Source organism: Crocodylus siamensis, chromosome 2 (assembly GCF_052110815.1).
Source record: "Crocodylus siamensis isolate JL-2025a chromosome 2, ASM5211081v1, whole genome shotgun sequence".
Lineage (NCBI taxonomy): Eukaryota > Metazoa > Chordata > Crocodylia > Crocodylidae > Crocodylus > Crocodylus siamensis.
In genome coordinates, this window is record NC_143396.1 from 216765361 (window position 1) to 216783218 (window position 17858).

The 17858-nt window shown below is 43.6% G+C and overlaps 1 protein-coding gene and 1 non-coding gene across 2 annotated transcripts in view; both read left to right on the forward strand.

Moving 5' to 3' along the window:
- Nucleotides 1-17858, forward strand: part of HSD17B12 (hydroxysteroid 17-beta dehydrogenase 12) — a 135614-nt gene that overhangs the window by 80933 nt on the left and 36823 nt on the right. The window contains exons 4-6 of the mRNA XM_090032968.1: nucleotides 6269-6379; nucleotides 13212-13276; nucleotides 15197-15241. Coding sequence (XP_089889094.1) covers nucleotides 6269-6379; nucleotides 13212-13276; nucleotides 15197-15241 — 221 coding nt within the window. The remainder of the gene's footprint in view (nucleotides 1-6268; nucleotides 6380-13211; nucleotides 13277-15196; nucleotides 15242-17858) is intronic.
- On the forward strand, nucleotides 1372-1524 carry LOC149871693 (5.8S ribosomal RNA). The gene has a single exon (XR_016440915.1). It is a non-coding gene; the product is annotated as a 5.8S ribosomal RNA (ribosomal RNA).

Sequence of the window (17858 nt, forward strand, 5' to 3'; positions counted from 1 at the left end):
GCTGGAGCCCCGCATGGCCTTCTGGGAGCAGTACAGCGCAGTGGGGCAAGAGTGAGAGGAGGAGCTGCTCCTCGTGGTAGAAGATGCAGAGCAGCATCCAGCCGCCTGCAGCTGCACTGGGAACAGCCTGCCAGAAGCTGCTCCTGCTTCTGCTGCACTATGGCGTGCTGTGCCACATCATTCCAGATGGGCAGGTGGGTGAGCAGCTTCAGCTAGGTGATTCCTGCCCCAGTGCCAGGGCTCTGGCTTCTGCTCCCCACTGCCTTCCCAGGAGCTGGAGTCCTGTGTGCAGGGGCGGGAACAGGAGCAACTTCTAGCGGGCTGTTTCCAGGGGGCTGCAGCCAGCTAGGTGCTGAACTGCACTCCTCCAGCAGCAGCTCCTTCTCTTGCTCTGGCCTACAACAGTCAATCAAAACTCCCTAATGTGGCCCTTGGGCCCATATAATTGCCCACCCCTGCCTTAGCTGGAGCTGCCTAACTTGTTAATTCAATAATTATCACCCTCTTCAAGGGGCAGAGGGCAATTAATAATTAATTAAACAGTTTGGGAGGTGGGTTTTTCTGTTCCCTGTTTCTCCTTCCCCCCCTTTTCTGGAGATAGAGATGGGAACTTTTCCTGTCCCTCTCTCTTTCTTTTCCCTGCTTCCCCCAGTTTTGGGCAGTCTGCCTTTTTTCTTTTTCTTTGTTCCCTTCCCTTCCCCTCCACCTCCCCCCTTCTCAGAAATAGCTTTTTGCCAGCTTTTGGAACATAGCCAGTTCCCCACACTTTTTCACGGGAAAATGACTATTTCACGGGAAACTGCCAATTACACCATTTCCATGAAATGGTGTATTTGGTAGGTCCCTATGTATTATCGTTGCCCTGCCCGGCCCTCCAAACCCCCCGTCCGATCGCCGTCACCCCTGCCGCACCCTCGGGTGGGGCGAGGGCCGGCCAAGGGGAGCGGAAGAGGTGCACGGTCCCGGGCGCGGGAGCGCTGCGGAGCCGCCCCAGCCCGCAGCACGGCTGGCCGCGGCCCCCCTGAGCCAGGCGCCTGGACCGACCCCGCAGCGGAGGCCTCGCCTCCTCGGCCACAGCCCTCCCTGCGGGTTGTTTTAAACCTCTCTTTTGTTCGTTGGATCGGTAGGGCTCCCGCTGAGGCGCGGCGGGGCCCCCGAGCCGGGCAGGAACGCCTCTCCCCCCAACGAGCCCCCCTCGTGGGGCGGGGGGGGGGGGGGGCACGCTGCGTCAGGGGAGGAAGGCTGGCTCGGGGGGGACCCCCGTCCCGACCTCATGCGGACCAGGAGCCCCCTCTCGTCCCCGGCTTGGCTTCTGCCCTGGGGTGAGCTGGCATACCACGGAAAAGAGGCCTGTGGAAACACAAACTGGACAACTCTTAGCGGTGGATCACTCAGCTCGTGCGTCGATGAAGAACGCAGCTAGCTGCGAGAATTAATGTGAATTGCAGGACACATTGATCATCGACACTTCGAACACACTTGCGGCCCTGGGTTCCTCCCGGGGCTACGCCTGTCTGAGCGTCGCTTGACGATCAATCGCCCGCGCGGTGCGTGTGGGGCCGGTGGCGCTGGCCGTCCGGTCCCCGCCGCCGCCGGGCGCGGCTGGGGTGCCTCGCAGGCGACCCGGGGTGGGGAATCCCTCAGGCCCGCTGCCGCTTGCCCTCTTGGCGAGCTTTGGTCCTATGTATTATCCATCTGTTCTTTGATCCTTGTAGTGACACTGTTGTCTTCTTTTAGGGTAGGTGTAGTAACTTGGCCCCAAATATTCATATCCCTCTCTCCTAAAACATGAGCACCTTAACTAGCGTTAATACCCGAGTGTATTCTTGCTTTCTATGAGTGTACTTGCCAGTTGCTTCTGAAAGCCAACCCTACCAAAATGAATAGCAAGCTTTGTGCATTAATGTTTTGTGGCAGCTGGAATCAGTAGCCGATTTCCTTGATTCACTTTTGACATAATCAAAGATCAAATAATTTTGTATTTATAATTTGGCCAGAGGGACAGCTTAATATGGGGATTGGCAACCTGTGGGCTAAAACTGGTCTGTGGAGCTGGGGGGCTTCAGCTCCGTTTCAGCAGCGGCGGCGGCGTGCTTTGGCACCACAGCCAGCCGATAGCTGCGGTAGCAGCCACATTGAAAGTGCTGGCTCGGGCTGTTTCAGCCTGCTGCTTGTAAAATCGTTGCCAAACACTAGCTTAGGGAATAAAACAAAAAACTAGACCTGAAAAATCATTTGAGGAAGAGGAGAGTGAAGCAGTAGAAGAATGCCTTGGTATCAGTTCAGCAATGTCGACTGGAGGGATCCTGAGTACACTTGTTAAACATGAACCCCCATAATATCATTTTTGCTGCAGGTACCAATTTACTATTTTCCTCTCTTCACTGTAATGTTCTTTTGGGCTGCTCTTTTACTTTGCTTTACATTTATAAGAGATGATGTACACTAGTTACACCTGCATGGTTTAATTATTTTATATTCGTGTATTTAAGGACTTGATAATTTTCCAAAGCCTTGAAGACCAGTTGCATGGTAAAACTACCATCAGTGATGTGTACTGTATTTTATCTCCATTCAGTATTAGGTCTGTATTTCTTACTTACCTCTTTATCTTTCAGTATCTTTTTATGCTTTTTAAGTGTGGGGAAAAAGGGTAAGTTTTGATAAAGAAAACCCCATGATAAATACTTTCAGTGGAATGTGAAGCGAGCAAGTGTTACTAAGGGCATCTGCCTTGTTTAAACAATGTGCTTTTGCATAGAGCACCTTTTTAATGGTAATGAAAATTGTCACATGTATTGTAAAACTGCACAGATGACACGTGCAGCAGTGTCCTATTTTGCTGCTTCACTTGCCCAAACTAATTGTATGTATTTGCTATATTGCCCCCACTACCTCAGTGTCCTATAAGATTTCATGTGTGCGCATGTATGTGTTAACATTAGAACAGATGTGTTCAAAAATAGAATCTTTACACCTCCCTCTCCCCACCACAGTAAAAAGATGTTGAACTTGATTTTCTTCTGACGCGATCACAAGACTGCTGCTGCAGTAGGGGCTTAATGGTATTTACGTCGTCATTTGACATAGCAACATCTCCTTGGGGATTTTTAAACAATGCAGCTGTTCATGAAAGATGAAGAGGGGGGAAAATAGTTGCATCTGCCATTAGGGTTGTTAAGGGGGGGAAAGCAGCAAGCAAGCCAGTGAGTGCAGTAGATTCATGATTCTGCATGAATGGGCAACAGAATCATGGGAGCTGCTACTTTTTATTGAATGGAAGAGAGCATCATGGGAATGGGTTTGCTTTAATTTTTTGTGAATGATTTTTTTCCTCTTTAAAATTGACACCATTTTTATGAATGATCTTTTAAAAATTCCATAGCCATTCTTACAACATATACAAATTCCTTGAGAAACACTGAGGTAGTGTTTTGTATGACCTTATTAAAAATATCTATTTTTATTTTTTTATTTTTGCCTTTTATGTTTTTGCTGATGCCTAAGAAAGAAGCACTGAGCCAATTTTAATTAAAGCAGAATACATTTAACTTGATGGAAACTATTATTCCTTGTACAAATAAGAATTTTATGCTTGAATAAAATATCTGGAATACCTGAATGTGTAATGTCTGTATTACTACTTTGCCAAGAATGGAAGTGACTCTGTACTGGGTGATTTGGAAATTAATCTATAAGTGTTTTTTCCTCCCTTCCCCCATCTCTTGCTCTGCCACTCTTTCTTCTGTGCTTCTCGGGTTCCTTGGTCACTGAAGAACCAGAGAAGATAGCCAATCTAGGACCAGAGGAGTCTTTGTACACTGGAGCAAGACCTGCACCAGTTCCCCTTTGCTAATATTAGTGAGCTGATTATACATATAGAAACATGCTGAGGACTGTGTTGCTGAGATGTTGCACTTGAATTCTATCAACACTTTAGAGGAAGGGCGGGTAAAATACACCTGGCAGGCTGAATCTGACCCGCCATGCCATTCTGTTCAGCCCACAGGGCTGCTTAAAAAAACAATTATTACTGACCGACGGCTGCCCCTCTGAAAGTCCAGTGGGAGGCAGGCTTTGAGGTTGTGCACCGTTGGACTAGATGGGCTATGTGTTTCCTCTCTGTGGGGCTCCTAGCAATCCATCTGGGAGCCTCATGTGGAGGCACCAAGTGCGGTGGCAGGAGACTGGACAGCTAGCGAGTGAGGAGGGGAGCTCCTGCCTGCAGGAGTGGGGTTTTGTGGGTAGGTGTAGGCCCCCCACCTCCCAGCCACTGTGCACAGCCGTGGTTGCTGGCAGCAGTAACAGCAGCAGGCATTGGGCCCTTGGGGTGCTCCTGGCCTGCAGCAGGCAGAGTCCACCGGTGCCACACGGTTTCTGCTGAATCCTGGGAGCTGCACGTGGCAGCACAGAGCCGGCCTGCTGGCGTGCACCTTTGACTTCAATTCCGACTCAGACCAGACTGGCTCCGTGCCAGCACATGGAGCTCCTGGCACTCCAGGTGGGAGTCTCGCTCCATAAGGCTGGAGCGGGCCAGCTCCATGCCTCTATGTGGGGCTTCCAGCACTCCAGTGGGGAGCCACACATGGCAGCATGGAGCCCACCTAGCCTGATAACAGATGACCCCATGGCTCCCAGTCCACGTACCATCCAGCTGGGCCATCTCCATACCTCCACATGCAGCTCCCTGCTGGAGTTCTGGAAGCCGCATGCGGAGGCATGGGGTTAGTTCAGCCTGATGGTGTGTAGCTCCTGCCTGTAGTGCTGGGAGCCCCATGTGCTGACATGGAGCCAGCCCTGTCTGGCTTGAAGCCATGGGCTGCTAGGATGGGCCAGGTCAGGCAGGCTCCATGCCTCCACGTGCAGCTCCTGGGATTCAGCCGGAGCCACATGCTGCCCTGGGGGCTCTGCCTGCTGTGGGTCAGGAGTACCCTGACAGCCTAGTGCCACCTTCTGATACTGCCACCAGCAGTGGGGGCTGAGCGCCATGAGGGTGGGGGGCAGGAAGATGTGTGGTGGGGTGGCCCACACCCCCACCACCCCTTCACAACTCTTTCTCCCCCCCCCCCCCCCCAAAGTCTCTGCCTTCTCTGTTTCTCTATTTTGAGCCATTTTGCAGTCGCTTCATACACTATGCAAATGAATGTAAATCAGGACCAGAATATTTGTTGAAATAAAATTAAAACATGTTATAGTTGTTTGATTTTTTTTTTAGTATACGACTTGTTTTTTTTTCTTTTGGTTCCAAGATGGCAACATCCCCCCCTCCCCCCCGCCTCGCAAAATGAGTACTTCGCGGGGAGGTGGGGTGCGGACATGCAATAGCCATTTCGGGGGCAAAGGTCAGAGTTTGGGGGTGGGACTTCCGGTCCTGAGATGGCAATCCGGGCAGGGCTGCCCTTGCGGCCCTCAACTGCTCACCAAAAGTTGTTAATTGGCCCTCCAGCCAAAATAATTGCCCAGTCTTGTGCTGGAGGAATGTGAAATTTGCTTTTAACGTTTCCATTTTGCATGATCTATAACAAGGTTGTCCAAGTTGTGGCCTACAGGCCATGTGCAGCCTTTGAGAGGTTAACAAGTGGCCCCTGGGCTTCCACCCAGCTGATACTGGCCCAGTTGCTTCGGATTCCCCGCTTCCACTGCATAATGCAGCCCAGAGAGCTGTGCAGCATAGTGTCACAGGGGAGCTTGCTGCAGGTGAGGTGGTGTACTGTGCAGGCATGGGGGTGCCCACCCTCGCCCACATGCACACAGTGCAATGGCATGGAAGAGTGCCCCCCTGCTTGCACATCCAGTGCAGTGGGGTGAGGGAGTGCCAACCTGTGCTCATGGTCCCTGATAGCATAGCCCCTTATGTGGTTTTCAGCCCTGAGCCAATTAGAAGTTGGACAGCCCTGATCTCTTAAGAACCTGTGTAGTGTGTACCACCTGGGCCCTTGTGTACAAAAGGTAATGAATCATTTGAGGCTTTCCTGGTGAGGATAAAAAAAATTAGTAGTACAGTGCACCTTTTCTAGTTTAACTAGGGTAGAATTTTATTTGTAATACTTAAATGTGGATTTAAACCAGAACAGCAGGTACACTAGCTCAGCACAAGTTAAGGTGATGTTATGTATCCTTGTGATGTTAACTTACATTGTAATGGTTTCTCTTAAACCATCAAAATTTGAGTACCTTCAGATCTTTAAATAGGAAATAGACCAGTTGTTTTGACTTAACTGTGTTCTACTTATTTTAATTCTCCTTTTTTGTCTTTTATTATTTTCAGAAGAGAAGTTTGAGGTGGAAACAAAAGTTATTGTTGCAGACTTTGGAGAGAGAGAAGATATTTACACCACAATTAAAGCTGCATTGGAAGGCCTAGAGATTGGTGTTCTAGGTTTGTATCTGAACTATTTATAAACTTATGCTGGGGACTTTTGTCTAGATACCTCTACTACTTTGCCTTTTTGTTAGTATTGAAACTAGCCTGCAGAGACCACTGATGTAACTAGACTAAAAAACCCCCAAATGACTGCTTTCTATATATTTCTGTTTGTCTTATTCCCAAAAGTATCCCTGTTCAATATATTAGTTGCATCTCTGCTTAAATTTATTTAATAATCAGAATGCTTATGATGATGCCTTTGGGTATTTTAGTTTGAGGTGTATTATGAAAGACCTACCTTGGGCCACGTGTGCTACAACTATCTGACAGTCTCATTTCAGAGTCCTAATAAGACCCCAAGATTATGCATCTAAATATATGTAAATCAGTTTAATTTTATTAAACTTTTATTGGCATTATAAACTGTATAAGTATTGTCCAGCTGGTTGGTAGGGCTGTATACCAATCAAAGTTCTGCCACCTTAGATCTCCATTTTTTGGTATATGTAACTATTCTAGATAAATAGCATAATAATTGAAGTTTGATCCTCTGTGCCCTTTAATCAAAGAGTTTGATATTTATTGCTTAATACCTTCTGGTTACTCCCTATAACTACTTGTCTTAAATTATCGCACATCACAATACACATATTGTAGAACAGTAGTCTCCAGCCCTTATAAGCAGATCACCTTTGGCATTTTAAAAGCAATCCAAAATCTGCTGTGTGCTGCTGCCCCCCACCACCCAGCAGGTAAGTCTGTGGGGAGGGAAAATTGAGGCAGAGGGAGAAAAAATTACTTTGTGGGCAGGTAAGTCCTACGTGGCTGGGGGCCCACTCAACTTACCCCTCCTCCTGCCTTTGCGGCACTGTCCCTTGCTGCAGTGGCCTCAATATAGCCCCCACCCGTTCCCTTCCCTTCCCCATGGACTGACCTGCTGAGCTGGGGCATGCGCATGCATGCATGCGGGCACTCAGCGCCCCCACCCCAGCCTCGGATAGGCTCCAAGGTCCACCAGTGGATTAAGGTGTGCTGGTTTGTGACCACTGTTGTAGAAAAATGTGTATACAGGACACCAGCAGCTAATCTTATCCACCCCATGCTTGAGGCAGGGTCATCCCTGTTCAAATCATACTGACCAAATATTTGTGAAACCAAAATAATATAAGCTCTCTAACTTTGACCTAATGCTTTGTCTTCATAAGACATCAGGGGGTACAGCTAGATTTGTAATTCTTAGAAGTCTAGTGATCCTACTTTTTGCACTCATACTGACATATGAACAAAAAAAGTAAGCGTGTGCATGCGCGCCTATGTGTATACATGTATATTTTCACTAGTTCTTGAGGAGGGGAGGGGGAATGGTGCATTTGTGAACACATGCCAGAGCAAAAATGCTTCTGCATTTATTTTAAAACTATAGCACTAATTAAATTAAATATTTAGTGTTTTTATATTAACAGCTGAGTTCTGTGAGAAAACTGTTGCCTTTTATTTACAGAACTCTTGAAGCTTAATAGTTGGGCTGTAGCATAAAGTCATTGACTCTTACTTCAGGGGGTTCAAGTTTAACTGTTGTTGTATTTTTTTAGCCACATGGTTTAGCTGTTGTGCTCAACCTTTTTCCCCACTGAGCCAGACGGACAATGTCTTGTCCGTCCACGGGCCAGATCCTGCCAGTGGTCCCAGTATGGCACTGGTGCTGGCTTGGGCACCATCTGGCCATGTAGAGAGGGTGGGGGGAGCCTGGACACAACCCAGCTCCATGGGGGGAAAGAGGGCATGGCTGGCTCCAACCCAGCCATGTGGGGAGGGAGAGTGGCCCAGCTCTCCAGGGAAAGGAGGTGTGACTTGGCCCCACAGTGGGATGGGGCCACTTCATTTAGACAATCACTGTAAAAGGTCAGATAAAATTATAGTTGGAGAAGAAGCTGGCTGTAGGTGTGGATATCTCAACAATGCAGTCTGGGTAGAGAATACAGAGGGTGAACCCATTTAGGTTCTTGCTGTTCTGATCCCTTGAAGAAATTTTCATGAAATAAACTTAACTATGCTCCTTCTACACTTCTTGACTTCATAATATACACCCAACAAAGATCAGGTTTGACAGTTAAGTCACTTTAGCATAACTGCATTGTCATACCTTTCATCCAAATATCGCAGGACTGCCACTATTTTTTTATACCTGTATGAGATACATAAGAGTATATCCACATTAAGATGGAATCCCTTAATTCCCCCCGCCTGATGTCACATGTTGACAGCATGACATTTGTGACTGGAACGTTGGACTTCTGACTCCTCCTGTTCTTCCTGCTCCTTCTGTTGGACTTCGCTTTTCCCCAGACAAGAACAAATGAATGAGGCATAGTTTGTCCATATGTAAGAAACAAATCTAGGATATTTCTTCATAAAATGGGCTAAGTGCGGAAGCCTTGCTTGGCTCTGAGTTTGTTGCCCTCACTCACTTCAAAACTGTGAAACCGGCAGATAGGTATTCCTAGGTCTTTTTTTCTGTACCCGCTAGTTAGAGATCAGTTATCATCCACTGCCGTTGCACGTCTTCCCAAACTTCTGAGCTGTTGCTTAAACTCTTGAGTGGTAGTTGTGATAGCTGTTGCCTTTAGAAGGACACCAGTATATACTGGGTCAAAACAGGTTTCTTTCAGATACTTTAATAACCATCCGTTTACCATTCTTTGTTGAATAGATACTTGTACTCCTCTAAATGGAAGAGGACTGTTCCAGAAAAAACATTTTGCCGATTACCAGAATTTAAAAAAAAAAAAAGTTTTAAAAATTCAAGACACTGGTCAGAGTTGTGGCACTGGCAGTCCAAGGTCTGTGTACATGCTCCTGCTAGCCATGTGCTTCTCCATTTAAACATATGTACATGGTTATCTGAGGATGCATGGGTTGATGGCATTAGCGATAAGGTAAAATAGCCATTCCAGGCAGCAGTTCCCTCAAGCATGCTGTGCTATCCATACAGGCTATATCCCAATCCAGAACTGTTTTAGTTATTTCAGTGCAGTGCCATGGGAAGGTTAATCATCACTACTGAATGATGATACCAATAAGGTCACAGCCATGTCAATTAGCCTGCTTGCAATGCTGTGTGGCTGCAGCTAAGGATATGCCTGAGAGCACCATTGCTAGAGATGTTAAGTTTGCTGTGTAGACATGGTACAATCTTATTAATTAAGTACTTGGAAATAAGTATGTATTCCTCTTTGGGGCCTCACTTGGGCTGTTTGGTAGGAGTTTCTAGATAGCAGCTCAGAAGCACTCATTATCCTTGGGTGTGGCCGTCTTTACTCTTCCTAATTTAATTTTAATTGGTTTATGCATAAAATAACTTGCACCTATACTGGGCTGAATCAGCTGCCCCAAGATTATAACGTATTTACAGACTGAAATCCTTATAAACTCCTTTTTATTGAGAAGCTGTTTCTCACCCACATATGAAGGCTAAAGAGTTTGCATAATGTTTTGCTGTGTGTTCAAAACAGCGTCTGTCAGTGACTTCGAACATGTGCTAACTCCAGCAATGTGTTAAGTAGGCAGAGATGGGGGATTTTCCATTAGTTACTTTTGAAACAATGACATTCTCAATAAATGACAGACCTAAGGCACTGTCTAGGTTAGCAGGCTCAACTTTTTCCAGGAAGTATACGTGGGGGTTTTGTCTGCTAATTTCTCTCTTTGAGTTTTTAAAAAAAAATCTTTATGATAAAAACAATTTGTTACTTGAGTTACAAGTGGCAAGGACTTCATTAATGCACATAGGAAATCTTACTACAAATATGTGCATATGAATGTAAGACTGAAGACACAAGTGACACAAGTTTCTTGTGAATTTCCCTCTCTCTGTTTGCACACAAAAATGGAGCAGGCATGCAGGTGGTTAGGCCCATACCTTGTCTGTTGATGCCCATTTTCAAATGATCACCTCTACACAAGAGGAAGCAGTATGGAGTCGTCATATTTGAGATGTCCAGACTTAAGTATTAGCTCTAAAAATCAGTTATTAAAGACTCACACTTCATGGAATTCTTTGTAAAATCATCTGGCTCGAGATGGTTTGACTTTCAACAGTGAGCTTCTAAAATTCCTCTTTTAGCAGAGCTAGACTTTGATTCTCTGTTGTAGAGAGTCAAAATTTTGAATCGCGTTTAACCTCTTCTCTTGCAATTGGCAGTCCAAATGTAAAACCGTTGAACATTGATTACTAAAACTGACCATATTCAATTTAGGCTCCAGTTTGCAAGAAGAGGTGGTTGAGAGGGGGGTGTTAAACATTTATCTCCCACATTTAATATAAAATGACAACTTTACAGTGAATCCCAAAGCACCCTATCCCTCAGGCTCCGCCCTGGAGATTCTCTTCAGATGCAGGGAGTGACAGTTGTCAAAAAATGGTTTCATTTAGGATGAGAGGCATTGAAAATGTTGTCCCTCTGAAGAATGGTAAGGGTGCCTCTTTTTGTTGAACCTGTATCTTTCTCTGAGTATAACAAATGTTTGCTGGCAGTTTGCAGAGTACTTGGAAATGAGATTAAACAATGAATATAGTAAGGAATCCCTAAAAATGTGTTGACATGGGCAAGCAGTTGCAGTAGTCATTATAAAGATGATACAAAATGGTGAATAGGAGAGGTTCAGTGAGGCAGACTTTCTGAATGATGTTTGACAAACCTGTACCTTAATCTTCTGCCAACTTCCTGTATATGTTTTCTGCATGTTTTAAAAAGGTTTTTTTCAGGCTGGGTGTTGAAATGCAAGCTTCTTTCTGAAGTTCACAGACAGAAAAGTTTCCATGGCATTTTTAAAAGTTTTCCCAGTGTACTTGGTTTCAGTCCTCTTTACGTAAACTTATACCCTAGAGCTGAATCCATTTCAGCAGTGCTGTTCAATGTATAATTTCTGCAGTACTTCATGTTCATATGGGGTGGAAGGTATTGTAGAAATGTAAAATGTCTCCACAGCAGCTGATTGTTACGCAGTTGACTTGAGTGAGATTAATAGCAAATAATTGCATGAAACAGACTCTGTTTTTCATGCCAGTGTATACTATGTCATCCCAATTTCTTCAGACTTCATAATACTCGAGCAGCATCATTCCTTAGTGGTGGTAGAAGGTTTTCCCCAACTCGCTAGTATTTTTAGATTAGCAGAGTATGAATACTGCTTCATATTTGAGAACAAAACTTTGCCATTTGCAGTATTACATTAAAAATAGTTTTAAGCAGTTGACAGATTCTCAGTTAAATGCGGCCAATAGGGAGAGATTTCACAGATCCAAAGTGTGAAAACAACTTGTAGAACAGTTTGCCATGGCGAATCCCCGTGTAATGAGGCTTTGCATATAGAGAGAAAGCAAAACACAAACCCTTTAAAAATAAGATAATCTTTGTCAAAAACATAGGCTGCTTAATGTACTAAGATTGTCATTAATGAGATTTCTCCCTCATTCCTATGTGTACTTTCCCCTCACCCCCCGCAAGCTATTGAAGCTCTTTCGTAGAGTACTTGCGATGAGCTGGTAGACTGCATGTTGGTTCCTGCTGCCATCTACTGCCTTGACACAGCAGCTGCTGATTTGGAGTGGTATTTTGCTGTTTCAGCGTATTCCCCGTTTTATGGGTCTCTTCTGCTATAAACAGCATACATGCACTTTTCTTTGCAATAATTATAAGACTGAGCAGAGCCATAGTGACTGCTCATAAGCAATCAGTGCCCTGGAGAGCTTGGGTCAGTTATTTTTTGCTGGGAGAAAATTAGACAGCTCTTGAAGTTACTGGGGAAACTGAATGGGATGGTTTTTCTTTCAAAAACTTTTAGGTTCACTTAGAATGTTCACGGGTACTGAGAGGTATTTCTTGGCTTCTAATTTTATTCAAGTGACTTGAAACATTTTTTTTCTGTCTATACACGTGCTTTACTTCTCCCCAGTAGGAAGAGATGGGAAATGAGAAGTATTAATAAACACTTTTAACGTAACTGGAGATAAGCTTTTGTTTCCAAAGTGTTATTACAAGCATTTAAAAAAATTGTACAGGTAGTCTTGGTTTCCATGTCTCCAGATGTTCATACTTCATTCCTTATAGTGAGGGTTGGATCCCTAGTTCATGTTGTTCATGCGTGCTAAAGAATGGGTTCTTGCCTCCCTCTATATATGAATTTGAGGAAGATATGTAAAGATTAGTTTATTTAAACATAGAGTTGAATGTGCTTCTTGTCTGCATGGTTTGAATTTTAACAGAGTTAAGGCCCTGATTTGGAAAGGAGGTCATAACGTTTGGAACCGGGATCTCCACATATCAAGGTGGATGAGTTCTCAAAACCTAGCTGGTCCCATGAAGAGTTTGATTGGACCCTCACCTTCATCTTATCCATTAGTTCTGTGGACCTGATGAGTGGCATGGGGTTGGGCCTGGATGAGTGCCTGGATCCCACTTTGCACTGCCCAGATCCTGGCTCGCTCATCTGTAGGGTTCTCTACAGGTCCAGAAATTTGGCAGCTGTGTAGCAGCAATTAATGCTGCTACCACACCCCTTCCCCCAAACCCATAGGAAGCCTTGCAGGCTGGATGACCGGGTTCCATGGGCTGCATAATGCCTGTGGGCTGGGGGTTGAGCACCCTTGAACTAGGATGGAGGAGTGTATTTCCAGTGTAGGAAAGTGTTGCATCATGACTGCATTAAGGACTTGCAATTACAAAACCTCTGAATGTGGCATTGTTAATTAACAAGTGAGACTTGTAATTCCAAGTCATCAGAGCTACAGAACTGAAATGTAACAGCCAGAAAATCTAAATAAAACTCTTTGCTTCTGTTTCAGTCAACAATGTAGGGACTGCATATGCTAGTCCAGAATATTTCCTTGATGTTCCAGACCTGGATAATGTAAGTGTTTTTATATATTGACTCTGCTATGGTTTTCTCACTTAAGAATAAACTTGTACTAGATTGGTTCAGGCTGGAGTACTTGTTAAATTAGGTTTTCCAAGTGTAATTATAATTGCAAGGCAAGTTTCCTCTCCCTCCCACACACACACATTTATCATGGGGGAGCTTAGAAATGAGTACAAGGCAGTGAGGAGCAGGAGCAGATAGTTGCTATGGCTCTGCTGCCTGCACCCCACCTTTGCACCACCTCTGCATCTTCCTCCCTCAGACTCAGGCCCCTGCCCACTCCCCCTGCTTATCTTTGTTCCCATGCTGGCAGGCTTAGTCCTCACTCCAGCCTAGGACATAGAACACAACCCCAACCTAACCCTGTCCTGTAGCAGTGCTGCTATGGCTCGAGGGCTGGTGTTGTACTCTATACCCTAGTACCAGTGCAGGTATGCCCTAGTACCAGTGCAAAACAGCCCAAAACAGCAGGGGGAAGGTACAGATAGGGTAGGGGGTGGGGTTTGAGGCTGTGGGGGCGTTGGGGACAAGTGCGGGAAGAGGGGGTGGCACAGAGAAGCCTGCCCGCCCTCCTACAGCTTGCCCTGTACAGTGTCTCCTTACCATCTCACTTCTATCTCATGTATCTCTACCACTGTTTTTCCCACTGTAGTGGTGGTGAGGATGAATTTAAGATGACCCTTTAATAATTAGATTCTATACATGGAAGAATATAACAAATTTTATAATTTTTCCACATGTTCCACAAATCTACAAAATCTAATTATTGGGGGGTCATCTTAGATTCACGTACATGTGGAAATATTCAGTTCATGTGAACAAAAGTAGCACAAGTTGCACTTACTTTCAATATGCACTCTGGCCACATGAAAACTCACTTCTCAAGGAATGCATGCCAGATTTAATCTATTTAAAATGCTCAAGTGCAACACTTTTATGTTTGCCAATATGTATAATAAACTTGAGATTTGTCCATCCCTTGCCTTAGTCTCATATTCTGTGAACTCAAACAGGTTAATGGAAATATCATTTCTTTTGTTCACCATGAACTAACCTTGAAAATCTTTTAAGTGTTGTAATTTTTTTCATGTAATGATTAAGACTTATATGAGTAAATGAATTAAATTGTTAAATATTTTATAATACAGTGAATAGTAAATACCAGCTTTTAAAAAAATGCATCTCCCTTACAAGTAATCATGTTGTTTGGAGTACAGTGTGTCCAGTATATCAGAATTTATATTAATTATAAGTATTGAATACCATAAGATACCATGTTGGTTCCTTGATAAAAGAGCAAAGATAAGACTTATAACGAGTGATGGGAATCAATCAAGAAGAAAGCTAAGGTACTAATTTACTTTAATTGATCAAAAGCATTATTGATACTGGGAACAATTGCAGATTTCCTTGGTAATGGTGTTTTCAATAATATAGAAGTAATAATATTACTTCCTGTCTGTATCCTCTTTATTAAGGTAGGTGTTGACCTTAGTGTAATAGTATTGAGGACAAATGGTCTGAAATGGGGACAGTTCCAGTTTAGAATATGAACTTACACACTTCACCTTTTGAGCTATATGTTTACTCTGCATTACTTAAGTAACGCTTAGATAATTAAGAAATTGCTTTATATCCAACTAATATATAATCTAAAATTAAATAAAGAAGCTTTTTTGCATGTATTTGGGGAATTACCATTTGTATCTGTGACAAGGATCTAGGATAGCTGACTCGAATTGTATATGCATTTGTTTCTGACGTGAGGATAGTCTATTATTTTACAGGAGGAAGAGGCTTTTGGTTCAAATCTGGGTGCATTTATAATTGGTCCTTAGATTTAAAATGCCAGGATATACTGGTTTAATATTTATCAGTCATTTTTCTAGAAATCATTTCTTTCTGTTGCAGACAATCAACAAAATGATAAACATTAACATCATGTCTGTTTGCAAGGTAAGTGCCCTTATTAACATTAGCACTTGAAAATGTAAGTATTCTAAATAGTGTTGGATCACTTGTTACCAATAAATTCTTTTTACTTCCTTGGCAAATTCACTGTCCTCCTTTTTAAACTCTTAAGAATCACCCCATTTAGCTTCTGTCCTCCTGCCTTCTTATCAGACTGTTCTTAAATTATGTCGCAAAAAAGACATCTTAATATAAATGGTTCGCAAATATATCATATATAGGTATCTATAAAGGAAAAGAATGAGCAAGATGTGTATATAAAGCAGGGGTGGGCAATTATTTCAGGCAGAGGGCCGCTTACTGAGTTTTGGCAAGCCATCGAGGGCCACATGGCAGGCAGCCAGGGGCAGATAAATATTAATTTTCTAAATTTTTTAGGGGCCCCGTGGGTCGGATAGAATAGCCTGGCAGGCCGCATTTGGCCCCCAGGCTACATTTTGCCCACCCTTGATATAAAGCAATACTTCCATATAGAGCTATCAGTTCATTGCCATTAACGTGTTAATTGGTTCTTGCATTAATTTTTTTAATGTGTTAGTGGTACATGTAGTTTTGGAGCCCACACCTGGGTTTCACTCCGCTACCATTACTGCTGCCTCTGGGCCGCCCAGGAGAGCAGCAGTGGCAGTGCAGAGGAGCTGCCAGACAAGCCTGGTCATATGCTCCAGGCTGCTGCTGCAGGAAGGCAGGCCAGGGTGAGGCATGTACACAGACAGACAGACAGTAGAGGTATACCAATATATCAGTGCCATATTGGGACACTGCATGCAGGCGTGCAGCTGCAGCATATAGAACAGCACCCAATAGATAAGTGTCGGGGTGGGGAGGAAAGGTTTTATGTGGAAAACATAAAACTGAATAGGAAAAACTATTGTGTAAAATAGCCTGATTTCTCTTCTGGAATGTAATTTTCTAAAGTTACTTCCTTGCCTTCAGTAGTAGGTTGAATAATTTTGGTAATTACAGTTACCATTGTACAGAACATACAAATGTTTTCTTATCTATTAAATCAAAAGTCTGTATGTTGTGAAACAGCAGGACAGAAACTAGAGTTTGCTTAGCCCAAAATAACTTTATAATTCAAGAATGAGGTGACACTTCCTAAGCTTGTTTTGTTTAGGAAATCTATGCTTGTATGTTAAGAAAGATGTTTTTACATGTTAAAAGATGCAAGAGTGATTACTCACTCCTGTACCCCTATTTCCAGTCATGCTTGCATCTTTTCTTCCATCTGAAGGCTAACTTGTTCTCTCTTGTGGAAACTGAAAAATTAGGTGCCTTGGAGTTGATTCAAAGGACAGGGTTTACCTTTATAATGGGAGTTTGGTAAATCTTAAATTACATGGATTACAAAATCATTCAACATTATACTACCAAGGAGCTCAAAACACAATTGCCTGTTTGCTACACAAACAGGTTACGAAACTGAAATAAGGCAATACTTCTGTAAGAATTTCTCTCTGCTACAGAGCTTCAACTTAAAGGAAAAAGTATCAGATGGCTACATCAGGTAGTAGATTCAGGACAACTTGCTACTGTTAGCTTTGTTTTGGAACTTTATATTTTGCTTGTAACCTGTGTATGACGTTTATAAATAATGATGGAGGTCTATAAAATCCGGGTGGGAAAAGTTCAGAAACACACACAGGCTTGTGACAAAACACTTTTACCTCCCTAGTCATTCCTAGCTGTCCTTGAATGAAAAAAATATAAAATCCAACTTGAACACAAAATTGCAGAACAAGAAGTCATCCACAGACTGAATTGCATTAACCTTGGTCTCAACAGGGACTATGGATTCTTATCCCATTACTTGGAGTAGGTGTTTACTTCACTATCCCTCCAGGTGTTAACTGCCCTGTTTATTTTACTTGATCTAATCCAGTGGTTCTCAGCCTTTTTATACTCAAGGTGCCCCTCAGAAAATGCCAGCTCATAGTTTTTGCTCAGTTTTTTTGGACTACAGGAAAAAAGAGCAATTCTGCTACAACTCGGACCACAAGAGGTCAGCATGTTTTTGATGCTATAGAACCCTATTTGAAAGCGCTGATCTTATTTTATAAATCATGTGCAGGTGTTTTGCACAACTAACGAAGTTAATGTTGAGCAGCACCCCACAGCACTCGTGAAATGAGCCTGCAGCACCTTGGGTGAAAATCATTGATCTAATCAGTCCACCTGATTTACCTGTCTTAGCAGTCTCCCCTCCGTTTGTTCCTTTCTTGCTGGCAGTCCATTCCTAACATCTGATAAAGTAGGTTGTTGCCTATGAAAGGTCATACCTTTCTGAGCCATTTCATCTCTATCTAAAGTGCCACTCTACCCTTCCCCCTGCCTGACTTCAAACCATCACAGCTACCCAACTCTGTCCTGAGATGTGACATCTTTAGTATACCACTGGAGGGAGCCCACTATTCAATGATTAAAGACTTGAGCAGGTTGTATAAACTATTAAAAGTGCACTCCACTCTATTTTTATTCAAGAATTTGATCAGATTTTCCTACAGCGTCCTACCTCTGTAGATGCTAGAATGAATATTCTTTTTGCGCTCTTGTCCGCTAGAAATATACATGATACATATACATGAAATATTTCATGTAT